This window comes from Anopheles merus, unplaced genomic scaffold (genome assembly GCF_017562075.2).
Source record: "Anopheles merus strain MAF unplaced genomic scaffold, AmerM5.1 LNR4000008, whole genome shotgun sequence".
NCBI classification, from domain to species: Eukaryota; Metazoa; Arthropoda; class Insecta; order Diptera; family Culicidae; genus Anopheles; species Anopheles merus.
Window position 1 is genome coordinate 522,003 of NW_024427588.1, and position 26,762 is coordinate 548,764.

At 37.5% G+C, this 26,762-nt stretch overlaps 2 protein-coding genes across 8 annotated transcripts in view; one reads left to right on the forward strand and one right to left on the reverse strand.

Moving 5' to 3' along the window:
- LOC121600858 (nardilysin-like) overlaps window positions 1-25,128 on the forward strand; it is a 42,238-nt gene extending 17,110 nt beyond the window's left edge. For 5 of the 7 annotated variants that reach the window (XM_041929646.1, XM_041929647.1, XM_041929645.1 and 2 more), the window contains exons 3-11: window positions 16,739-17,135; window positions 17,222-17,806; window positions 21,279-21,364; window positions 21,440-21,906; window positions 21,971-22,098; window positions 22,746-22,882; window positions 22,979-23,263; window positions 23,331-23,550; window positions 24,219-25,128. In XM_041929646.1, coding sequence (XP_041785580.1) covers window positions 16,739-17,135; window positions 17,222-17,806; window positions 21,279-21,364; window positions 21,440-21,906; window positions 21,971-22,098; window positions 22,746-22,882; window positions 22,979-23,263; window positions 23,331-23,550; window positions 24,219-25,028 — 3,115 coding nt within the window. In that variant the 3' untranslated portion in view covers window positions 25,029-25,128. Of the gene's footprint in view, window positions 1-12,073; window positions 13,557-15,750; window positions 15,942-16,738; window positions 17,136-17,221; window positions 17,807-21,278; window positions 21,365-21,439; window positions 21,907-21,970; window positions 22,099-22,745; window positions 22,883-22,978; window positions 23,264-23,330; window positions 23,551-24,218 lie in introns of those variants that run through there. The other 2 variants (XM_041929651.1, XM_041929649.1) reach the window with 2 other exon arrangements.
- LOC121600860 (GPN-loop GTPase 1) overlaps window positions 25,008-26,762 on the reverse strand; it is a 37,045-nt gene continuing 35,290 nt past the window's right edge. Inside the window, exon 4 of the mRNA XM_041929652.1 lies at window positions 25,008-25,149. Coding sequence (XP_041785586.1) covers window positions 25,055-25,149 — 95 coding nt within the window. The 3' untranslated portion in view covers window positions 25,008-25,054. The remainder of the gene's footprint in view (window positions 25,150-26,762) is intronic.

Below are 26,762 nucleotides of genomic sequence, written 5' to 3' on the forward strand. Positions count from 1 at the left end.
TGTTGATGTTTGTTGCGTTTCTGAAGCGTACGCTATTGCTTGAGCCGTGTTTTGCTTAAACTTTGTTTTAACTTGAAGCGTTTTTCTTCGCTACATCCGCATATATGCTTTTACTTCACAATGAGGTCGTACGCAACACAATGTTTTTAATATAGTAAAATAGCTCCATACATTTTCACGCGATAAATCGTTTATGTTGTAATATTCGTTTTTCTTAATTTCACACTAAATAGTTGATTTCTCGTCAAACTATTTGAGCAATATTTTCGATCGTATTTGAAAGCAAAAGCGAACATTTAAAACCCCTGTTGTTTTAACGAGAACGACGATTCCACACTTTTGCTCTTTACGAGTTCAACGATTGTCAAAGTGCTTTATCATAAGGAATCAGTTATCAATCTATCTGACATGGCATGACTTCTCCACAAAGCATTTTTATAATTACTGACTCCACGTTTGCTTCGATATTTGTTTAGCCGTTAGGACTTTTGTATCATCCCCGGAATATCCGCAATATTTTTTGCGGCGTGGAAGAATGGGGTCCTCAAGAAGCGATATTGATCCTTTTTTTGTTATTTTTTGACTTATCACAATTTTGGCCATCTATTGCCAATTCTCAAATGATTAAAGATTACAATTAGTTTTTAAAGCAGGTATCATCAATTTTGTACCATGCTTAGATGATATAATTACAGAAAAACAACAATAATACCTAAGAGGTTTCTAAAAGTTTAAATTGTATTAATTTAAGCGCAATGATAAAAAACCGCATTCTCCTGGCCCGCGGCACTTGATCATTAACTTAATTTGGCCCTTTACCTCAAAAGTTTGCCGACCGCTGATCTAGCTTACTTCTTTTGTCTGCAGCCCATTTTCTACAGTCTTTTCTTATGTGCCCATACTTCTTGCTATAATGGCACTGTTTTTTCTTGTTGGTTGTTAGTTTCCTGTCCTTCCAAAATTTCGTGTTGTTCTTTCCTCCAGATAGTAACGCTTTATCTTCATCTGCACCATAAGCTGGACGTCTTCCTTCATCCAACAATTTGCCTTTTACATAATCCACCGTAAGATCTTCATCAGGCCTACTTTCCAAAGCCACAATCAAACCATCAAAGGATTTTGGCAAACTGGACAACATTAACGCGACAAAGGATGGATCTTTCATTTCTTCTCCCAGCGCAATTAAACGAAGGCGAAGAGAACATAGTTCTTTGAAATGGTTAGAACTGCTCCACTTTCAGTCATTTTTGTGGCAAACATTTTTCGCATGACGTGTATTTTGCTGGACAAAGATGAACGCTCATGATAGCCTTTTAGGGTATCCCACATATCTTTCGATGAACTCGTTTGCATGACATGGATGATTTGGCTGTCGTCCATCGACGGACCGATCAGTGTCCTAGCACGTTCATCATTCGCAATCCATGCATCTTCGGGACTTGCTGGTTTCGAATCTTTCACGACAGTTAGCACCTTTTCCATTGCTAACAAAAGTTCCGTCTTGAATTTTCATATTTCGTAATTTTGATCGTTTAATTTTTCAATGGTGTCGTGTGATTCAGACATGTTTCTAGATTAAAGTTTTCAGTGTTTCTTCAAGATTAAAATTTTCGAAAAGTTTTCAGTATTTCTTCGAGATTAAAATTTTCGATAGATTATTACTCTTCAATATTACACAAACTTAACACTTGTTCGACAGTTTTTCTGGATCCATAACCGGTTGAGCGGAGTTGTAACACAGTGGAATAAAGGAGGAGCAGAAACTAAACAATGAACTTATATGTAATGTATTTTAGACAAGACTAAACATTTTCTAAAGACTACTATGATGTGTTCATTGCACACAAGATGCTTTCTCAACAAAGTTTACACCTAAGAAAATTCATCAGGACTATAACTGAATAAAGATTTAATAATTATAATAATAATTACCCTATTACACTGGGTAGGTGGTAAGGAATTCGTACGTAAAAACGTAATTCACAACTTTTACCGCGACGGGAAAAGTGAAATTATACAAGCACGTAGTTGTTACCGTGCCGAGAGAATTTGATCAGAGTGCTCAATCAAAAGTAAACAAAAGCTTTTTTTCGTTCAGAAGAAAGGCAAAACAAATACAGAGAAGTTTTCAACGTGTTTTTATCGTTGAAATAGAATAATTACTACCAAAACCAATTATAGATTCGTTGCGCGTTTTTACACTATCAAGTAGAATTATCACGTCTAATCGATCGCTGGAATCATTCTTGACCGAAGAATTCCAATTCCACCTACCTAGTCTAATATGAACATTTGACCCGTGTCTATGAAAATGTTACAAACATGTGCAGAGCTGTTACATGAGTCGATTTAAAAACCGCGTCAACCCATTTAAGATCCAGTTTACAAATCCGCGCAAATACGAAAACACGGGAAATGACTGAAGGTTATAAGAGGAGAATTGAATGAGGGAGAACGGTGACACCAGAATTTTTCCTAACAGTTTAATGCAGGTTAAACTATGGTTTTAATTTGCACAATTAAAAACTCGGAACTAAATTTAAAATTTTGGAAAAAAATGATGACTTTAAGATATTTTTTATTTAAATAACTGCTTTGCCTTAGATGCAACAAATTGTTACGTTTCAATTTGAAATTCCTTGAAGAGCACGTCCGGTTAATTTATTCCCTCTGAATTTCTCGAATCCACACATTTTTCCTCACAAATGTTTTGAATTTCTTTCCACCTGTGCCATCCACATCAAAATACTACGAAAACCCTCATAACGATCCATTCAATCCGTTCTAATGACTCACTCGTTAAGCGAGAGGTTTTTTTCCATATGATTCGTATGAAAAGTAAGTTAATTGGTTCCAGGACCGCAAATGTTGGTGTTCCGCAGATATTTTTTCATTTTCTGATATTTTTTTTTTCAAAAATAAGCCAGTTTAAACATAATTATATTTTTGTGGGTAATATTCTTCACTACTAATACAACCCACTTGCAGATATGATATGTACTCCTATGGAAGCCATCCAAGTGGAAACAATTAGTTGGTTAAACTCTCGCCTTCATGAGCAAAAAGCAAAAGAAACGCATTTGAAGCACTCTTATACATATACCAGACACTTGTGATTCAAACAATTATTACACTTCTTCTAGTTCTATATTAAACGATTACTTAGCACAGTAGGATACCGAGATGTAAACAAACTCCATTTAGCAAACAATAGCCGGTATCGCCAAAGAAATGGTTTAAAATTAACAGTCGTTAAAAATTAACCCGAGTCGTTAAAAACTGCTCGACATTGGCATCGCGAACGCATTGAGTTAACAGTCGTTAAATGTTAACCGGGTCGTTTACACCGAGCAGATTTTGAACTGCCAAATATGTATGTTTTGTTTTGGTTGGGAAAGCGTCTATGAGTGTGGTTATAATTTGCAACAGTGAACAACAAATTATTATAGAAATACATTGCTATGAATATATTACTATTGATTTTTGCTCGAGATAACAACGAAAGCGATGCAGATTTGTCAGCGTATCGCAGGAAATTGCGGAAACAATTGGATCCTCTCATGCTTTCCGATAAAGCGTAAGTGATTGTGTATGTTATTAAAGATGTGTACAGCTCATTTTATGTTGTATTTCTTCTCTAATTTTCGATTTGTTCGCAACTTTCGCGTCAACAAAAGTTTGTTTAAAAAGATCTTACATTTAATTGCTCCTGAACTAAAACCGCGTCACAATAGGGAGCTTAAAGCAAAGCAAAAGCTGGCTGCAACGCTGAAATTTTTAGCTCAAGGGTCATACCATCTAGGTGTTGGTAACGATTTTACCATACCTATGGCGCAATCAACCTTTTCAGAAGTCTTACATGAGACTTTGAGAGTAATGCAAACAAAATTGCTCAAGTATATAACGTTGCAAATGTCTGAAGTGGAAAAAAACAGAAGCCAGAAATTACTTCTACCAAAAATGTGGAATCCCTGGTGTTGTAATGTGCATCGATGGATCTCATATTAGAATTCTGGCCCCTTACGGAGATCGTGTGCCTTACTATAATAGAAAAGGGTACTACAGTTTAAACGCGTTGATGGTAAGTTTAGTGCTACTCATATTATATTAACATATGAATTACAAGTACTGCTTTTTTAGATATGCGACAACCGTAAATTTATCCGGTTCGTCGATGCAAGGTTCAGTGGCTCCAATCACGATTCATGCATTTTTAGTATGAGCCCAGCTTTTAAGTTTTTCGAAAGGAAATGGAGAGATGGAGATAAAATGCTCAATTGTTGGGTATATACATTTTTAATATTTTGTGTTAGAACTACACTATGACTAACATACACGAACTGTTTTTCTTCTAAGGTGACTCTGCTTATCCTGCGAAGCCATGGTTGATAAAGCCCTACATAAATGCTGCACCTAATTTACCTGGCAAATTTCAATCAGAGACATGCACAAGCTCGTGCCGTGATTGAAAACGCATTTGGTGTTCTGATAGGAAAGTTCAGATGCCTCCTTCCCGAGACTGCTACGATATTCTCCATCCAAATGCGTACGGATCATTAACGTCTGCTGTGCCCTGCACAATCTCTGCATAATGAATAACATGCCAGAAAATGATTGTTAGATAATCACCACTATAGGGCATAGCTATCACTGAATTGTTCATTACCACTAGTAGGATAGTCAGTCGGGCACGGTCCATACGAGGCTTGACCCATGACGGGTATAAAGTTAAAGTTATGTTTGTGTCTAATGTTTATGGGAAATAATTATTTTGTTATTTTTTTATATCAAGAATATCTGCATAGTATAAATATAAATGAAAAAAAAAATAAGATGAAAAAAAATTCAGCAACAACAACAATATTGAAATTCCACAATAAAATTCATATATTTATTTCACTTCAAATTTATATCCACATAACAATTAAGTAAAGTTCAATCCACATTCATCATTTGGTGCAACCGCGGAACTACGATTTCCCCTAAAATTCACCCCTATTTAATTTTTAAGAATCTGAATTCTTTTTTTTAAATGGGCTAGGATTTCTTGTTGAAACTGTAATGTACCTGTTACGAATGTCCTAGCCAATTCATTTAAGCCTTGCAGATTTTCAATAATTTTGTCATTTTGCTCAATGACTATTTGCGTGAAGTCCTTCATTGCTTGTGCTCCTTTCTTGCTAGTCTTTGTTTGAGCTGTATTTTTTGACGTTTCCGTTTCTTTGTGAATTTTTATGGGTTCTTCCAATTCACTTGAATAATCTTCTTGGTTAAAGAATGTATCCATTTCTGTTCTATTCTTGGCTGGTTCGTATCCGTGGAGCACTTGTCGACAGACTTAGAGGTCCCTGCTTTCTGTTGTAACGGAAGCGGTTCTACCTCCTGCAGTTCTTCCGGTACTCCAATGCAAATCGAATCGGGAGCTGGAGCTACACTTTTGTCTAAATTTGATATTGCCATCACTCGTTCGTCTAAATCGTCGATTTTTTGAAAATTTCCTACTCCTCCTGTCATATTCTGTTGTTTTTTGTTTTCCGTTATTTTCCTCTTAGTGTTGTATTTTTTTTCGATCCAAGCCTGCGACACAAATGTGGTTACAGCAAAGAAAGATTATTACCAGAATATTCTCAAAACCTCTATGAAGAAATATACTCACTCTTAACCATTCTTTGCCTGACTTAGAAGGTGGTCGTAATGCGTTTGATTGTATCGCCAAATCGTCCCAAAAACTTGTCTGACTATTTTTTGCTGTTCCTCTAGCCACTTCTGGGTTTTCCTCCATTATTTCTAACAGCTTTTGCTGCTGAATTTTGCTCGCTCGTTGCACTGAAGATCGTCTATGATGTAAACGTGTTGTTTTTAATTAAAACGACCATTTGTAATCATTTTAACACTTACTATTGGTCTTTCGGTGTTCCACTCATGATTTTACTCCCGACTTGGCGACAGACAGTTTTTGACTGGCATAAGTGATACCAAGCAGTAGCACGGGCTGACAAAATATTTTGTCGTATAGAACCGATTCGTAGAATATTTCTTCGAACAATAAGTATGATACCCGGGGAGCAAAATCAAACCGCTTTCTTGCTCTGACTCATTTAATTGTGTGTTTGTAAAGCGAGAAGGCATGTTTCATTTGCTGGTTAGGTTTTTTTTTATACAATGGGGCTGGCTTGCAGTCCAAAAAATTCTGATGAATTTTTGTAACAAACAAAAACACGTGAGATTCTCACACTCGATCGTGATAGAGATGGATAAAATCGCAAAAATTAACGGCCATCTCTTCCAAACGACTCCGCCAAAATTGGAAGCAGCACCAGATAGTAGGTATAACACTCCAATTTCGAAACCGTCAGGAGCCAATAAGAATCGATTCCAACCCGTGGGTACAGCGGGTGCGGTTTTTCGGAGTCCCCCATGACCGTGTCCCCATACGTAGGACTGACTATCCTGCTATGCTAACAATAAGTCACTGAAGCCAAGCTCACTTCACTAGTGGGCACAAGCAGGCCTTGACCGACAGCGGTTGTTGTGCCAAAGAAAAAAAATCGATAGTTCAATTTTAGACCCAAATTATCAGAAGGTGCATGAAAGTACAAGCGATTTTGACCCATTGGAGCAGCGAATTGGATAGGGTCTTGAACCTACTTTGGCCCGACCCGACCCAAACACGCTGCACCAATGGGTTCAACATGCACTACTAAACAACGTAATATGCCCGTCATGAGTTCAAGACCCGTTTGGGCCGTACTTTTCATACATAGGACTGACTATCCTGGTACTAGTATTCAATAAGCCACTATGTTGTCAGTGACTCTCTTGGGTCTCCCAATGGACCGGTCTCCCCGTAGCTACGACTGACTATCCGGCTGCGTGGTACTAAATCTTTAGACCTGCATATCCGCGGAGGAAATCACGCCAAATAGAAGACTGATAACCAAGTACCATTATTGGTATAGGCAACAATGGCTGTTTCGTCAGAAAATAAAAATAAAAAGTAGAAGAGTAACACTTGGATATCTACTTGGACGGAATAGGAAAGTGTCTTGATATAATTACTTCTTAAGACTTAAAAATAAAAAAATAAGAAAAACATATTTTTCCAGCTAGGCTCGGTCATTTTCTGGGATAAATGTAATTTGTAAGTAGGCAACAGTGCAAGGTGATTCGTCTTAAGAACGGTAACAAATATGTACAATTATTAAACAAAAGCTAGGAAATGTTTTATTTAACAGTAAACACAACACAAAAGTATGCATACAATTTATTTATTTGATTCAATTGTATGCTACGTAAGAAAATCAAGAAAATTGTTCATCTGTTAATTTTAACGACAGCTTATCACACGCTGTTAAAATAAACGACTGTCAAGAGCGTATGCGATACAAATTAACCGTCGTTTATTATACTGTTCGATTTTCCCCTGTGTTTGCCTATGTGCGTTAACGACTAGTCGTTAACTGTTTTGACGGTCGTTTATTTTAACAGGAATGAACAACAAATGAACTCGGTTAAACCAAAATGAACTTTAAACGACTGTTGAAAAGAGTTCATTTATTCGCGATGCCGGCTAATATTCGCTAACTGCAGGGATCTTTCGATGGATTGATTGCTTTTATTGGCGCTGACTTGAATGAACGTTTTGAACTTTTCTCATTTATTTATGTTGATATTAATTATATATTATATAAAGTATAAATTAAAGTGTGATTGTGTAAAGCAGGGGCCTCCAAACTTTTCAGCTCGCGGGCCCCGTTGCACAATGGGCATTTGCCGGGATGAAATTCAAAAAATCAACTTTGTAATAGCGCAATTCCAAATTATAGGTTTTAATACTAAGGGTTAAACTAAGAAAAATACCAAATATGAGCTCTTTATCTTTTCTGGTTCTCTAGAAAACACCTTTCAAAGTCGAGATTTGTTAAAAAACGCAGACATTTTTTCACTTTTTTGGAAAACTTTGAACCTTTGTAACTTTTTCAAATATAAACCGATTTTGATAAGTTTAGACATTTTAAAAAGGATATTTAGTCAGCTTTAAAAATACATAAAAATACATTTTGAGTTAAGTTAATTTTATGCAAAAATAAACGATAATAACTGATAAAACTTCCTAAAAAATTTCATCATTTTAATTTTTGACATGATGCCATTATGAAAGTGGCGTAGAGTGGCGTTGTCTCATATATGTCACATAATAGTGTAATATATACTATCAATCTGTGAAGAAATATTCTACTAAAGTTTGCGAACGCGAATTTTATTGAAGTTTTTTCACATCAACTTTTTCTAAAAATAGACACATGCGCAACTAGGCGGCTCTATAGGAGCCTAGTGTAGCGTATTTAGTGTATTCTACAAAACTATATTCTACGTGATTTTAATTTCCATTACGAAGCTGTGTATCTTATTTTCAGCTCATGTACTTATCTAATATGTAAATTTCTATTCTAACCTAACTTTATTATGAAATATAATGAAGCAAATCAGAACCAAATACCTTTTGGTCCTACTCCAGATTATAGACGGATGTAAGGAAAATAATTCTGAAATTATACGCATAACAGGAAAACGTTATGAATGCACCAGCATCTATTGGCGTTTAGGGAGAAGAAACTCCCAAAAGTCATGACAAACTAAATATAAGGATAGAGGAAAGTATGCTACAAAGAATATTTTGCAAGAAAGAAAATGCATCCAGAAGGACATTTTGTATAATGAGCTGTATTCCTCTGATTCGTTAACCAATTCAATATCAGTAGCTACAAGCACTAAAACAAAGACAGAGTTTAGCTTTACAAATGAAGTAATTACTTTGTTTGTAGCTATCGTTGAACTCTGATTTTTTCGGATAGTTGTAAAACCAAGAACATACAATGTTTAGTTTTATTACCCCTTCTGAAGGCAGTACAGGACTTGGAAAAGTATAGGATGAATATTCAAAGACTAACAATATAAGCTGCTTTTCATTACGAATTTGGGAAGTACTTTATTTCAATGTACCTGCTCTATCTAATTCTTTAAATGCCTTTATTCATGTCTTTAGAAATGTGAACTAGAAGTCAGGCGCTTGTAATAGCATCCACCTAAGTTGTGTATGTAAAATTTTAATATTTGTACTTACTTACTTACTTATCCGGCGCTACAACCGCTTTGCGGTCTTGGCCTGCCTCAGGAGTTTCCGAAATCGCTCACGGTCTCGCGCCTTCGTCTGCCAGTCCGTTATCCCGGCCTTAATGGCGGACGCCTCCACGCCATCTTGCCACCTCAATTTGGGCCTACCACGCCTCCTCTGTCCTTGTGGACGGCCTAAAAAGACTTTACGGGCTGGGTCGTCCGTTTCCATGCGTATAACATGGCCAGCCCACCGGAGCCTGGCGAGCTTTCTACGCTGTACGACAGTGAGGTCGCCGTACATCTCGTATAGCTCGTCATTATAGCGGCTCCTCCATTGTCCTTCCACACATACGGGGCCAAGTATCCTTCTGAGCATCTTCCTCTCGAACGCGGCTAAGAGGGTTTCGTCAGATTTGGACAGTGTCCATGTCTCAGAGGCGTATGTGAGTACTGGTACTATATAGGTAGTATATAGTCCCAGCTTCGTCCGTCGCGACAAGTTCTTTGAGGTGAACTGCTTTTTCAGCTGTAGAATGACCGGTTGGCAGCCAGCATCCTTGCGCGCAACTCAGCTTCCATGCTATTGTCGTTGCTGACCTTTGATCCCAGATAGGTGAATTGTGGGACGACTTCAAAAGTGCGTTCACCTATCTGCACGTCACGCCTACGTAGATTCTGATTATTTGTTGGCGGGCCCGCTGATGATGCCACCATCAGTTTGGTCTTTGCCTCGTTTATCTGCAATCCGAGGTTCTCTGCCGCCTGCTCGATCCCTTGGTAGGCTTCTGCTACATAGGAGAGCCGCAGACCAATGATGTCTATATCATCAGCGTATGCGAGAATCTGTACTACCAGGAATATTTGTACTACCTGTGAGTAAAAGTGATGAAAATTAGCTACAATTGTCCTATACAAAGCAGAAAATATTATCTTATTCAAAATGATTATGTTTTGTTCATATATTATGAAACATTACAGTATATTTTAATATGATTTATACTATTAGAAACAACAAATACATGAAAAAAACACAAAATTAATAAAATTAAGCAAAGCTCCCTTAAAACATTATTTTATGTAGCGCCACCTGGTGGTATGGATGCGAACTACATATAAAATGTTATTTACTATCATAACTCTTTACTACAAACGATAAAATCTAACAATTTCTGCAAAAATAATTTTATCCCAAAATTTGTTCTAAGCTGCCCATTGTGCATTGGTTCAAAAATAACTATGTTGAGGGCCATATGACGCTACCTTTAACTGATGAGTGAACGTTTAAATCTCGTGTTTATAGCAATATACTTACGATACTTGACAGCTTCGTGTAACTATAGTTTGATTTTTGTCTAAGAAAAGTAAAAAATGCAATTTTATTCGCAAAAGTTAAAATAACGTAATATTTATTTTAACTCTGGCAAAGTCATCGTGGGCCGCATTATAAGCTCTTGAGGGCTGCATGCGGCCCGCGGGCTTTAGTTTGGAGACCCCTGGTGTAAAACAATAGCACAGGTAGGCAAAAGTGCCAAAATTTGTGGGAAAATGGACTTTTGTGATGAATTTCCCTTCATGAGACACCGGATGTTTCATATTTTGACGTTTAAGTGTTTTAAAACAGCGAATCACTCCAATTAGCGGTCATCAACTAAATCAAAGCTTGCCTGAGCGAGAATTAAAATCAAACTAATGCTGAATGTGAAATGCACCAGAAACACAAATGAATTTACTTGTAATGTGTGTGTTTTAGTTAGCGAATTTCTCAACTGGTAGAGAGAGTAACATCTGTACAGTTTGAACACTTGCGCTAGACTCTTCTTTATTCCTTCTTTCCTTCATTCGTCCCATCAATACAATTCCCAAGCAACAAATTCAAGTGACAGAAGGTCATACGTTTATACCGTACAAATTCATTACTCAACAGTGTAATTTTGCTCGTTATGAAAAGTATTTTTTGATCATTTAGATTTCTATGTATATTTCTTTTAGACTATTTCTTTTGCATATTTGTAATGTTTCCTTTGTGTGTGTATGAGTGTGTGTTTTTTACTATTGTTATTTTCTCTGTTTTATATTATATTAAAGGCTTTGTTTTTGGTATATTTTTCCGTTTTGGTTTATTTGTTTTTTCTCTCGGTAGGTTAGTTTTTTTGTGAGTTTGTGTAGTTTTCTATCAGCTTGACTGATCCTGTTGATTAGTCTCTTTGGTAGTGGTCTAGGTACTTTGCGTTTGTGTTATTTATAAATGTTAGTTTTTTTCTGTTTTGTTACTTATCTTAGTTGTTATTTATAGGTTTTGACTGTTTTTTTTAATGAGAAAGCTGTCTAAACTAGATTTTTGTTTCCAAAAATCCTACAAACGTTTTCAAAGTCTGCGATTGCCTCCTGCGAGCTGCGGATTGCCTCCTAAATTTACTTTTTTCTTATCAGAAACAGCTTTTGGGATGTTAGTGTCCGCATAGCACTATGAGTTCATTCATCTTATTGTCTATATTTTCAAGATTCTGTATTAATTATTTTATAAATTCCGCTATTTTATGAAAATTTTTCCTAACTTTTCTTTCCATTTTTTCTCGAGATCATCTCTACCAATTTCCTCATTTCTGTGTTTACCACAGTCAACGATCATATGCCTTCCCGTGTTGTATATCACACATTTATCACAGTTTCCATCCTCGTACATCTCAATGCAAAATCCTTTCAAGATATTTCAATCTTAACAGCATTGTATATGTGGGTTGGGAACAGTGTGGCCATGTTTTTTTTTGCGGTTTTTGGTAGGAGCCTCAAAATTTGAACGGTAGTTTTCGGTAGGAGTTTCAATTTGTATCGGTAGTTTTTAGTATGTTTTAAAGTATTTAGCGGAGGGGTAGGGAGGAAGGAGGTGGGGTGGGGGGTGCTACACGAATCTACACGAGAAAACACATCTTTTTTTATTTAAATAAGATGCATCTGATTTGGTTGATGGCGGTCTCGAGAATGAGGCTTTTCTGAAGTGTCAATCTGAAAATTGTACTGAGGATTCTAAGCCAACGAAGGATTGAGAGGCACATTTCCTTCTTGAGCGGTGGCGATTCTTCTTTTTGGGGGTTTCCCGTGGCCGCTTAGGACGAGTCGTAGTGGTAGTGCTAAATCGAATGCGATTTAATCGTATCTACTGTCAGCAGCTATTTCGATTGATATTGCGATTATTTTGATCAATTTGTGAGTTTAACACAACAATAGCCATAAAAACCTACGTTTGAGTTTGTAGGATTTGTAGGACAAATCGGGTATAATTACAACCCCTTTTTTTTATTCAGCTCAGATAGTCACGGATAGTTCGCGTTTAGTGGTGTTTAGATAGTTCAGATAGTTACGGTCGCCATGTAATCTGATGAACGTACATACGGTTCAACTGATCAACGCGTACCATCGCGGTAGGTCAGTGTTTTGCTGACATGTATCGACGTAGAATAATACTTTGTTCGAAGCGGACTTCTCAACACTTGATCATCGTCCAGGCGATCATAGAAACCCAGAAGGGGGTTCCCTTACTGGACACGTTGGCCTTACCTTGGGAAGGGGGACATAGCTAAACTCTTGAAATAAGTTGGAAGGCGAAGTTTTTAGGCAGCGTAACGTCCTATCTTGACAGTCCGAATGCATCTGTTCTGCCGCGATCGGAATTGATTTTATTTATACTCAATAGGTGTTATGGGTTTGGTACATTTGGTTTTGGAATGTGTTTTTGTCCTAATTAAAGGTTATTGGATTGAGGTGCCATTTATACATTGTGTGGCAGATTTACTGCTAACAGTAGGTCAAATTAAACATAGCATTACCAACAGCCAGGTAAAAAGACATTGAACACTAGAAGCGTAAATGTTCTCGTGTTTTACCCCAAAACATAAATAAGGAAAACACTCCACAGATAAACAATTTAACTTCCGTAAAACCCCAGGCATAAACAGGAAAACGTTTGCTACATCCACAATGCACGGATAGTTGATAAAACACAAACACGCTAGGTATAATTTGAGAAACCACTGTTAAAAAACCTAAACCCGGAAAACCAAACGAAAGTTCACATTTGACAAACATCTGATTGCCAAATGTATCACAAATTTCACACCATCTCTGTTATAAATAAAGCTCAAATCGATGGCGAAGTCAGTTCACCTTCCACAGACACGTAGATCACTCGTGTTCTGGTGCATCTCACCAATTTGCAGATTCCGCCGTAGGCTCTGGCCAATTTGATAACCAATTTTGTTTATCAGCTCTTCAGTCAGTTGACCGATCAGCATTACCCTCATCGAAGTAAAGTGCATGTTTGCACTAGTTCCACCCAACTTCTCCAACGGTGTCCGATTCCGCCTCGGCCATCAACTCGACGCGCAAGGTCGATCCAGTCCGCGATTCCACTGACGTAGCAAGTGCTTCTTTTCGAACTCAGCGTAAGTGTGAACGGGTTGACGCAACCGATACGCGACGAATGTGTATACATTTTGGTGTCGCGTTCCGTACGATCCCCTTCCTCGTTCCACTCCCCTTTCACTGCCCTCCGCGCATTGACTCTCCGAAACGGTTTGAGAAGCGCGGCCGAACCTACCACAATTGTATCGGAGTGATGTGTAGGTCATTTTGTGCCTATGCTGCGCTTTTAGTGTTTTTAAAAATGTTCTGGAAAGTTTCAATTGTTCTAGCCAAGGAACGGGTCCGTTAGCCGGTCTTTGCATACGTTGCGTTTTTAGAGTTTTTGCTATGCATTCTCAGTTTGTCTGCTTTGCTGCGGTAACGATTGAATTGCTTATGCTGCGCGTTTCGGTTGTTTTCGATAAATGTGTCTCAATTGTTTTTTCTACGAACGGTATGGTCTGGGTGTATTGCTATGGTGTGCTAGATTTGTTTTGATGTGTTATAATGAATGTGTTGCAATGGAGTGATTTGGTTTCCCGAAGTGTGTTACAATGTGTCTATAGCTGATAGTAGTGTTGGGAATTTCGTTAAAAAAAAGGAACGGAACGGAACTAGTTCATTTTTCAAAAAGAACGGAACGTGAACCTGGGGTGCAAAAGTACCGACCCAGAGCTTAGAAGCCAAACTGTCATCCGGGGGGGGGGGGGGGGGGGTTGTTAATTGTTACAGGATATAAAAAGGCGTTTCTTCAATCTGAAATCATATCTGACACCAAATCTAGATGGGTTCAATCTATGTCCAGTAAGCTGTACCAGCTGTGCTAATACAAAGCATGCATTTATTATCTAGCATTTTTTAACTTTTTAGATGCGACGACCATTTTCGATCAAAACCTTCCTGTACCACTGATAGGCTTGGCAATCAGTAACTTAAATGCCCATAGCAGGATAATCATCCCAGCGTATGGGGGCACGATCCATTCGAGGATTTTACCCATGCCGAAGTTATTGAGTGGTCCGAGTTGACGATTGTATCACGAGATTGACTAATTATTTGAATTTCACTTACTACTTAAAACAAATAGTTTTTTTTTTACATAAATCGTTTACAACATCACGGCACTCAAACGGTTGTCGAATGGAACAGAATGCTTCGAATCGAATGGCTAAATATTGGAATCATGGATCAAGTGGATATCGTGGCATAAAAAATAAATACATTTTATTCTTCGTTGTTCATACTCACATATTATAATACATTTTTTCCAACCAGTTCTGCCATATGAGTACAGATTTAAATTTTATAATAATTATTTGTCTAGTTAAGATAAGCTAAATTATAACAAAAAGTATAATAGATGTTACAAATTGCACCATAATACCAAATGCAACACCATTTTTGGTTTCGCTTATCACGATTTTTATAAACGATACGCGACGAAGTGCGATGAATATTCCTGTGAGCATGGGAGAGTGCACAGGCAACACATACTGTGTGCGAGAAAGAGTGAACAAGTATCTTGCATGCAGCAAGCAACAGCCGGCCAAAGCCGGTTTTTTCAAAGAACGGAACGCACGAACGATAGCACCTTGCTAACAATATTGAAGCGGCAAAGACCGGAGTGAACGGAAAGAACGAATTGAACGGAACGGAATGAACGGAAAGAACGGAAAGACCGAAATGAACGGAACGGAACGGAATGAACGGAACGGAACGGAATGAACGGAACGGAACGGAACGGAATGAACGGAACGGAACGGAACGGAATGAACGGAATGAACGGAATGAACGGAACGGAATGAACGGAACGGAACGATTTTGTATAAAGGATCGGAACGGAACGGCCTACATAAAGAACGGAACTTTTTTACTAGGTTCGGACCGGAACGGCCAACACTAGCTGATAGTGTGTGCTATAATCAGTTCTGTATAGCAGATATGCTACACCCATGTACAATTTTACCTTCCCTTCCAATTTCATCGCATCTCATGAAGAAAAGACACGGGTTTTAGTTATCAGTGATGAACTCCTGGTTCTGGTCTAATCATGAGGAATACAGAATACAGACAAAAATTCATGAGGAATACAGATAAATCAGTACTTCTGGTCCCTCTGGTTGGGAATGACTCACTATCAACGAGCTGGTATCCTTTTTTGCGAAACAGCTTGCTGTTTAGGTACGCGCAAGGCTTTAGTTTTATTTTGGGATATCCTTGCTTGTCCTGACAAGGTGGTCTAAATGTCTGCGAACAGACGGCGTCCACGGTCCTGCCCACGCCCGAAGGCAAAGCAGATGGCATACGATTCGATCCAAAGGCAAGGACAAGGCAAAAGCGACACAGAAAAGTTTCCCCACGGCTAGACATATACTATAGACGCGTTGTCTATGCGTCTCGCTCGGTATCACAGCGACATACGGCAGGTAAGCAGTAAAAATGCAGCTACCTGATACGCACACATGTTTATCGAACACAACTATTCGGCTAGGCTAGGTAAATTTCACGAGGACGCCGGAACAAAAGGGCGCAGACTTTTTCATGATTTCGTATGACTTCGGCTGTTTTGGACCGTGCGTGTAGGCGCTAACAATGAATATAGTTTTAATTACAGTAACAATACACGCTACCATTCTTTCTGAATAAAACAAAACAATACACGCGGTTTCTGGTTGCAGAATATATCAGCCAAGAATATTTTTTATGCGAGAGTGTCATTGGGGGTGTTCCTTTGAAAACGATCGAGTGTTAAACATTTATTAATAAATGCCCTGTAACGAATTAAACTTGACTATCACTGTTTCTTCACTACAGCTTGTTGCAAAAGTTGGTAGCAAAATTTTGTATGAAAAAAAGAATTTGCATGATCGACTATTTTTTATACAAGTTAGGATTGTGCAATCTATACAAACAGGTGTCGTTTGAAAACAGAATCATAAAAAAATATTAGTTCTTTCTGGTAACAATCATTTTCCTCAATGATGATATGTCCCACTTCTTACTCCTGCATAGGAATGAGAATGACGAAGTTATCGATCCGACTTCACAATACCGATTGGCGCATGCATACATACACAAACCTACATTTAACAGTTTGAAACATGCTTGAATTGTTTTTAGAATATGAATTTGGTTCGTTTTCGGTATCTTTGTTTTTTGTGTCTAAATTCACTTCACACAAGTCAATAAAATGATTCTTTTATATTTGATGCTAATTTTACAGGTCTATACTATTGCCGAATGGGCTGCATGCCCTTTTAATAGCAGATTCAACTGATGTAATGGTTTCACGGTCTAAAAACTACGAAAATTTCGAACAAACTACGAGCAGTACTTCATCTGATGATGAAGATTCAAAAGGATCTGAGGATAACGAACGGTTGGATAATAAAGTGAAAGTCTATTGCGACTCGGATGACGATAGTGACAGTAGTGTTAATGACTCTTTGATAACGAGTGAACATGAAGGTGAAAAATTAGCTGCTGCTGCCCTTTGTGTAGGAGTAGGTTCGTTCAGCGATCCGCGCCACGTACAAGGCCTAGCGCATTTTTTAGAACACATGATTTTTATGGGAAGCAAAAAGTACCCGCGGGAAAATGAATACGATTCCTTTATCAGTGTAAGTTTTGCAAAAGTTATAAATTTCAGTGTTCTTCCAAATATCTGTTAGTATGTAACAATTCTTTCTAATCTTGTTTTTTTCAGAAATGCGGTGGTTTTGACAATGCAGTAACAGATTTGGAAGAAACCACTTTTTATTTTGAAATAGATGAAGCGCATTTAGATGGTGCTTTGGATCGTTTTGCCAGTTTATTTACTGAACCGTTAATGCTTCGCGATTCCGTTTGCCGTGAACGTGATGCCGTTGAAAGCGAGTTTCAAACAAACAAGAATCGTTTTACTCCGGCTCGTGAACAATTGATAGCATCACTCGGTAATGATGATCATCCAATAAGTTTATTTTCTTGGGGAAATTTAAAAACTTTAAAAAATAACATATCGGATGACGAGTTGTATAAGGAGCTCCATAAATTTCAAAGGCAACACTATTCAGCTCATCGTATGCACTTTGCTGTACAAGCGCGCATGAGCCTAGACGAGCTCGAATCCCTAACTGTGAAATATTTTTCAAGCATACCTTCCAACCAACTACCGGCTAATAACTTGTCAGCATTTTATAACGAAAAAAATGCTTTTCGGGATGAATTCTACAGAAAACTTTTGATTGTGAAACCAGTCTCAGATGTGTGTCAACTAGACATAACGTGGTGTTTACCACCTAGCATAAAAGTAAGTAATGTCAATCTGCTCTCGAGATACGCGGTTTAAGCGTTCCTGCGCAATCCGCGTAAGGCCGCGGTGCCATGGAGCCTTCTAAAGCACTCAAAACTTGTTCTCTAACATGAGTCCGCGGCCGTCGTTAGTACCTCTCACTCCGAGAAACTGATATAGCCAATCATGATTTATTTGGAACTTAAAATAGAAGATACGTTTTTGATCGCATATTTTTAAATATTTTCAATTATGAACATTGAAAACAATTGAAACGTACAATGGAGCGCCGCTTATCCGGGCTTATCGAGACCTCGCCGCGAATGTATTATGCGAATAACACGGATAATAAGTCAAAGAATATATTTTATTACATATTCCTGATTTTTATCGAATTTATCTTATGTTTTGATAAAAATTATCCAGTTTTTATAAACTTTATGTTTTTCTAATGAGAATATTTCTAATTTGAAATGAATTATAGTGTTTGTAGTTATGAAATTGTGCTCTGATAACCTTTTTTTTTCAAACATCCTTCTCAGAACGCAAAGTCACCTTTGTATTGAACTGTAATATCTCAACAGCAAGGACAAACGGACAGTCGGATGAAAGATATCCAGATAAACGGCGCTCCACTGTAATTGCCGATAAACGAATAGCACAATTGCTCGTATTTCAAATAGCTGATCGCTGCATCGTCAACTTTCTCTAAGATTCTAAAAAGATTCTCAAATTGATTTTGTGCCAATTCAATAAACGTTGAGAACGAAGGTTTCTCAAAAGCACTCATGAGTGCTTGAGAAAATGAGCGTTGAGAATGCCTATGGCCCCGCGACCTAACTCGAATTTTCGCGTAAGTCTAATTTCGCGTTTTTCAGCTAAAATACATTTGATTATCCGGTAGTTTTGGTTTTATTTAGTACTGTTGTACACTTTTATCTTGTATTCATTACGGTTCGAGAAAATTCTGATATTGGGACGCTCCACGATTCTAGTTAACTTTTTGTTAGGAGTTTGACAATAGGATGCTGAAATCTTAAAATCATTCCTTATAAAATCACATAAAACTAGCCAGCAATTTTCAGCCTAGATCAAGGGTCTCCAAACTATGACCCGCGAGCCTATGAACTCAAGGGCCTTTAATGCGGCACGCGATGTTTGGGTAAAGGTTAAATGGGGTAAAGGTCAAAACTTGACGAAGGAGAGCTTGACGAATACATAAAACACTCTTAAAATCTTCGTTCAGAAACAGAAGCGATATAAATAAGCATTCTAAATAGCACCTGTATATTATACCCACTTAGATAGCTGCCCAAAAACTGCTATACAATGAAAACAGCTAACAGGCTGAAATTTCAGCCAACGAACTTAAAACGGAAAGGGCCCTTTTTCTGGATTTTCCTAAGAGTATTTCAGAGCTTTAAGATATATTTTTTCCTCAACACGTCATTTTCACCACATTTGCATCAAAATTAGCACACGAAATCTCGATAGGAGCCATTAAAGAGTACATATTGGTTTTATGGATCGTATCTAGATATTTTTTGAACATAAGTTCTAATTTGGACTCATCTGTCCAAATATCAGTTTTCCAACAATCTAACGATGTAAAGGTATTCCCCGATATACGCCATACTCGATCTACGCCATTTCGCTACACGCTTATTTCTCAATTTGACAGTTCTTCGAGCAAATTGTACTGATTTAAACCATCAAATGTCAAATGAAAAATAAATTCCCTTTTTGTCGAAATTTAAAAACCATTTTTAAAGGTACAAAATTGTAATTTTCGGTCGAAATCAGATTAATTAACTAATTTAATCTGAAGCAAAAAGAGCAAAATTTTACGAAAATTAGCTATAATTTTACTGAAAACCTCGAAATTCGACTTACGCTAATATTCGAGATACGCTATTGCCCCCGGTCCGCATTAATAGCGTATATCGGAGAATACCTGTATCTGCATGTTCTTGATCATATCGAAGCTAATTGGCTTTGTTAGTCTTGCTGTAGATCGGGCGAGGAATTTGAAGGACGCCACATCTAACGGACAGTAAATTAAGAAAATGGCAATGTGATAGCTACGAGATGTTTATCTTTAGAACTATGGCTGATACCTATTTTAACATCATTGATCAATACTTTGGGATACATCTTTGAATCACATCTTTGGGAACCAGATGCAAAAACTAGGTCCAGAACTAGATAAACCTTAAAAAAAAAACACGCCAAAGATCCTCGAACATGTAAAGAATGTAAGTGGAACGCATATAAATTCTATGTTTGGTGTTTTATTTGTTCAGGAAAATAGTTTCTATAGAATGAATGAAGTGGGCACTTTATTTTGGCACAGTGATTTGTATTTTAAAAATTTTATAAAAATTTTTTTTCTTGAAGCAAACTTCTCATTTTTGTCATGTTATGGTACTACCCATTCTTCAGCATGCCATGAACAATGTTTAAAATAATCAGTACAATTACACGGAAGAAATGTAAAATTGTAGGTAGTGAGCATTTTGCCGGCCACTATATATAATCTATAAATATAATACATATAAATCATCGTATCTGCGAATCGTCGTAACTCGAGGGGGTCGTAACTCGGGGGACGCCTGTAGTTTGTAAAAATGTAATTTATACTGCATTGGACAGTTCTTGAAGCAAATTTTACTGATTTGACATTCGATCATTTAAATTTAGATAACCGCGTATCTCGGTAATGGACAGGATTTATAAAATACAAGCCGGCATTAATAATAAATGAACCCATTTTCACAGTCGTTTAAAGTTTATTTTGGTTTAACCGAGCTCATTTGTTGTTCATTCCTGTTTAAATAAACGATCGTTAAAATAGTTAACGACTGCTCGATATCGCATACAGCCAAATACATGGAAAAAATTCGAGCAGAATAATTAAACGACTGTTAATTTGTATCGTATACGTTCTTGAGGATCGTTTGTTTAATGACAGCATAGGACCGTTAAAATTAACATTAAATTAACAAATGAACTCAGTGCGTTCGCGATGTCAAATTTGAGCAATTTTTAACGACTATTTTGACTTTTTTAACGACTTTTATTTTTTTACCATTTCTTTCGCAATACCGGCTACAGTTCCCAAGTCACGCGTTTCTCGACTTGCGCAGATTCGGAGTTCCGCGGTTTTCTAATTTTGACACGTAACATGACAAATCAGTGCAATTTATTTCAAGAATTGTCCAATGCAGTATAAAATGTATTTTTAATAAAACAATTGATCAATGTAAAAGCGAGACCAGAATTTTCTGCACAAAACGTATTAAATTAATGATAACGGGTATTAAAGTACTGAATTTCATGAAAAATACTTAGTAACCAAATGTATTTTAGGCAAAAAAAAAACGTGGAATTCTACAAACGCAAATTCCTCGGGAACGCATAAACCCCGTGTCTCTGGAACATGCTGTATACATTGTTTTTTTTTAACTTTATCTACTATTATATATTCAAGGATTACCGCGTGAAACCAATTGATTACATTTCCTATATTATGGGCTATGAGGGTAAAAATAGTTTAACGAGTTATCTACGTAAGCAGTAAGTTGGCAAAAAAATCGTGAATAATTCAAATAGAAAGTTGTGTAATTACTTCTTTCTCATATTTTCCTTCAGTTCATTGGCCCTAGATGTACAAACTGGAGCAAATTTTGGGTTTGAAAAAAATTCGCTTTACACGCTGTTCGGAGTATCCATTACTATGACCGATCGTGGGCTAGAAAATGTCGAGCAAATTTTAAAAGCTGTATACTCGTTTGTACGATTGTTAAAGCGCGAAGGACCTCTTGAATGGATTTACAAAGAACTGCAAGAATTGGAAGCAACATCTTTTCGATACCGTAAAGAAAAAGAAGCTAGTGATAATGTGGAAGAATTAGTAGTCAACATGCGTTATTATCCTTCTGAACATATTATCACTGGCTCAGAATTATATTTCAAATACGACCCGAACGAGATATGGACGGTTATCAACGACCTTAACAAGCCACTGTTTAATCTGATGATATCTTCTACAAAACCTTATAGAAATGTTACTTACAATCGTACTGAGGCTTGGTTTGGAACGGAATATTTCGAATTAGGTAAATTTAAAACATAAAAAAACATCAAATTAAGCAATTTCATAATCGTCACTTAATATTGTAGATGTTCCAAAAGAATGGCAACGTTTATGGGAATTGGCGGAACCAATACCAGAAATACAAATTCAAGAAAAAAACCAATATATTTCGACCAATTTTACGATATTAGCGGATGCAAAAGAAAATTTAGAGGTAGGTTTCAACATACGAATATTAAATTCCTTACAGCGTTTTTCAAGTCAGTTTCTAATGTAAACATAGTTATTTACCGCATCCAAAATGTTTTTCAACAGCTGTCAATTTGTTTATTTGTTTCCAAATGAAATTTCAGTTTCAACACATGATTTTCAACACATAACAACAGCTTTCAAACTAAATCCCGTTTGAGGCGTGTTGAAAATCATGCTGTAGATTTTAAAAATTATTATGATGGAAATGAAATGCCAGATCGATGTGGAACAACATTTTGCATGTGGTAAATAACAATGTTTACATTCGAACCTGACTTGGAAAACCCTGTATCATTACAGGGTTTTCCAAGTTTCGAATATATACATAGTTATTCACCGCCTCCAAGATGTTTTAACTGCTGTCAAATGATGTATTTGCTTCATAATGAAATTTCAGTTTTTACACATGATTTTAAACATCACAAAGAAAAGTGGTAAAACTCAAACCAGCTTGGATGTGTTGAAAATCATGGTGAAGAAATTAAAAATCATGATGGAAATGAAATATCAGATTGATGTGGATTAACATCTTGCACGCGGTGAATAACAAAGTTTACGTTCGAAAATGACTTGGAAACCCTGTATCATTTTAACTTTAAATCTATTTAGGTTCCACCTCACCCAGAAAAAATTTTCGAAAACGATTTATGTGAACTATGGTTCCGCCAAGATAATAAATTCCGGCTTCCTTTAGCCCTAATGTATTTTTACATAATTTCTCCGCTACCATTCAATAATCCTAGCAGGTAATGATAAATATCTAATAACAAACACTCGGCATATATGGTTTAATGCTTTCTTCAACTTACTTACCACTTATCGATGTTTCTCGCTATTACCAGTTCCGCTTTGGCTGGATTGTTTGCCTCAATCATTAAATATCAAATAGCAGAAGAACTCTATCCAGCCGAAGTGGCGGGATTGAATTATGAACTATACTCGGCAGAGAAAGGACTTGTGTTAAAGATTGATGGATACAATGAAAAATTACCTATCATAGCAGACGAAATATCTGCTTCAATGGGACGATTTACAGAAATATTTAAAGAGAGTATTTTTGATGTGATCAAAGATAAACTAGAAAAAATATACTATAACGAATTGATGAAACCTAATAAGCTGAACAGGTAAGTGTTACATGGTATACATAAAAACTGCCAATTAAATCAACTAAATGTTTATCTGTCTTTACAGAGATGTTCGTTTAAAGCTTGTCCAATTAAATCATTGGTCAACGTGGGAAAAATTTGAGTATCTTAAAAAATTTACGATCAATGATGTACGTCAGTTTGGGCAAGATTTCTTCAATAACTTCAAAATTCAAGCGCTAATACAGGGTAATGTTGAGAAAGAAACGGCTAAACAAGTGATAGATAAAGTCTTGAGCAACCTTAATGGATCGCCGATTGGAGATGTAAGTTAATTTAGATTTATTACAGGGTTTCCACGTAATCAATCAAGTTTCGAATGTAATCATTGTTTTTCACCGCGTGAAAAATGTTATTTCACATCGATTTGACATTTAATTTTCGGCAAAACAATTTCTAATTTCTTCAGCATGATTTTCAACATTTCGATGGACTGCTTCCATCGTTTTTTCAACGGGGTTTCGCATTCGAAACCTGTTAACAGTTGAAGTGTTTAAAATCATGCGGAATAAAATGAAAAAATCGGGGGTTTTCAATTCAATTTTCAATGTCTTCAGCATGCTTTATTGATTGCTAGATGTTTTCAACAGCTGTCAAATGTTGTATTAGCATCTTAATAATGTTTCATTTCTTTCACATGATTTCAACGAGTCTCAATTTGGATTGAGATTTTAAATCATGTGTAAGTAGTGAAATTTTATTATTATGCGAATGCACCATTTGACAGCTGTTGAAAGGTGGTGAATAATAATGTGCACACTTGAAAGTGACTTGGAATTCTGTATTATCAAAATCAGAGGAAATGAAACATCAGAGTGACGAGGAATAACATTTGGACGCGGTTCAAAACCAATTTTACAATCGAAATTGACTTGGGAAACTCTATACCTTCTGCCAAGCGCAGTATAAATTATTGCCTCCTTTTTTCTTACAGACCAAAACCGTTGAATCGAAAGCACGTGAAATACCTATTGGGGATAATTATATACGAGTTTCCAATTTTCGAGAAAGTGATATTAATACTGTAACTACGACTTTCTACCAAGCGGGGCCTGTCACTCCGTTGCTGCATGCATGTTTAGAGCTGCTAGTTTCGTTATTAGAGGAACCATTATTTGACATGTTACGTACGAAGGAGCAACTGGGATACGATGTGTCGACTACACTGCGCGATAATGCTGGAATATTGGGAATATCTTTTACTATTCACTCACAGGAAAACAAATTTAATTATCAATACATAGACGAAAGGATTGAAAAATTTAATCAACACTTTTTAGAACTATTGGATGAAATGACAGACATTGACTTTGAGCTAGTGAAAACATCTCTTAAGCATAGGAAACAAGTCGTAGATACTGATCTGAAAAATGAAGCCTCCCGCCATTGGGGTGAAATCACAACAGAAGAGTATATATTCAATAGAAACAGCTTAGAAGTACAAGAAATTGTGAAATTGTCAAAAACTGACGTTTTACGTCTATTTCAATCACTTGTAATGGATCCAACCACCAGGAGGAAACTATGTGTACAGGTCATTGGTAATAATGATAAAATAACGAACAACACCGCACTAACTTACAGCAATATGGATACGAAAAGAGCTTCGAGCTTTCAATTAAATTACATTCATCACGAGGAACCTATAAAAGACGATTGCCGGTACATAGGTGATATCGAAGGCTTTACAAAACATCTAAAAGTGTATAATATGGTTAAAATGGATTTTTGCACGGGGAATTGAAATTTATTACACATAAATTTTTACAATTATTTGTTGAATTGTTTTTCGTGTTTTTCAGCTCGTTGACGACGGCGCTGCTGAATATAATTGTTGAAGTTTATTTCTTCCGCTTCGTCGTCTCCTAAGAGTATATAAATTTTGAAAAAAAAGAAAGAAAAAAAATCATCAATGATAACAACAACAATAAACATACACTAATGTCCATCCTTACTTAACGGAAAATACAAAGAAGAGCATTAATACAGTGATATCTCATTAACGCCCTGTTTACACATTCCATGCGCCAGTAGCGAACCCATTGAACTCTTGTCAAAATTATTAGGAGTTGAGTGTGCGATGGGTTTCGATCACTTGCGGGAATCCAGTGGCTCAGATTCGAATGGTTATAGAGAGCTAAAGTAAACACACGATTAAATTCCCCACCCTGACACTATGAGTGGAAAGCAGTTTAAAAAACTTTCTTAATATGCTCGACATATTTATCATTCCTCAGGAAAACGCATCAAACCGCACCTGATTTTTGTCTAACTGTGCCATCGATGGAACAAAACCATCGATTTGTTGGTACAGCATGCACCGTCAGAAATTCGCAAATTGGCGTATCTTTTCTAAGACACAATAACAGTTGTCGGTCATAACCTGTGTGAACCACTAGTGGCTTGGCTTTAAGTTCTTAATAATTTACTTATCCGGCCTTACAACCGCTTTGCGGTCTTGGCCTGCCTCAAGAGTGTCCGAAACTGCTCACGGTCTCGCGCCTTCGTCTGCCAGTCCGTTATCCCGGCCTTAATGGCATACGCCTCAACGCTATCTTGCCACCTCAATTTGGGCCTACCACGCCTCCTCTGTCCTTGTGGACGGCCTAAAAAGACTTTACGGGCTGGGTCGTCCGTTTCCATGCGTATAACATGGCCAGCCCACCGGAGCCTGGCGAGCTTTATACGCTGTACGACAGTGAGGTCGCCGTACATCTCGTATAGCTCGTCATTATAGCGGCTCCTCCATTGTCCTTCCACACATACGGGGCCAAGTATCCTTCTGAGCATCTTCCTCTCGAACGCGGCTAAGAGGGTTTCGTCAGATTTGGACAGTGTCCATGTCTCAGAGGCGTATGTGAGTACTGGTACTATATAGGTACTATATAGTCCCAGCTTCGTCCGTCGCGACAGGTTCTTTGAGTTGAACTACGTTTTCAGGCTTTAGAATGACCGGTTGGCAGCCAGCGTCCTTGCGCGCAACTCAGCTTCCATGCTATTGTCGTTGCTGACCTTTGATCCCAGATAGGTGAATTGTGGGACGACTTCAAAAGTGCGTTCACCTATCTGCACGTCACGCCTACGTAGATTCTGATTATTTGTTGGCGGGCCCGCTGATGATGCCACCATCAGTTTGGTCTTTGCCTCGTTTATCTGCAATCCGAGGTTCTCTGCCGCCTGCTCGATCCCTTGGTAGGCTTCTGCTACATAGGAGAGCCGCAGACCAATGATGTCTATATCATTAGCGTATGCCAGGATCTGGGTTGACTTGTAGAAGATGGTTCCCGTAGTCTCCACCCTCGAGTCACGGATGGCTCTCTCTAGTGCCAGGTTGAATAGGAGACAAGCAAGCCCGTCCCCCTGGCGCAGACCTTTGGTGGTAGCAAAAGGTCCTGAGAGTTTTCCATCCACCCTCACCTGGCATGTGACGTTGGTCATAGTCATTCTAACTAGCCTTATCAGTTTGGCCGAGATTCCT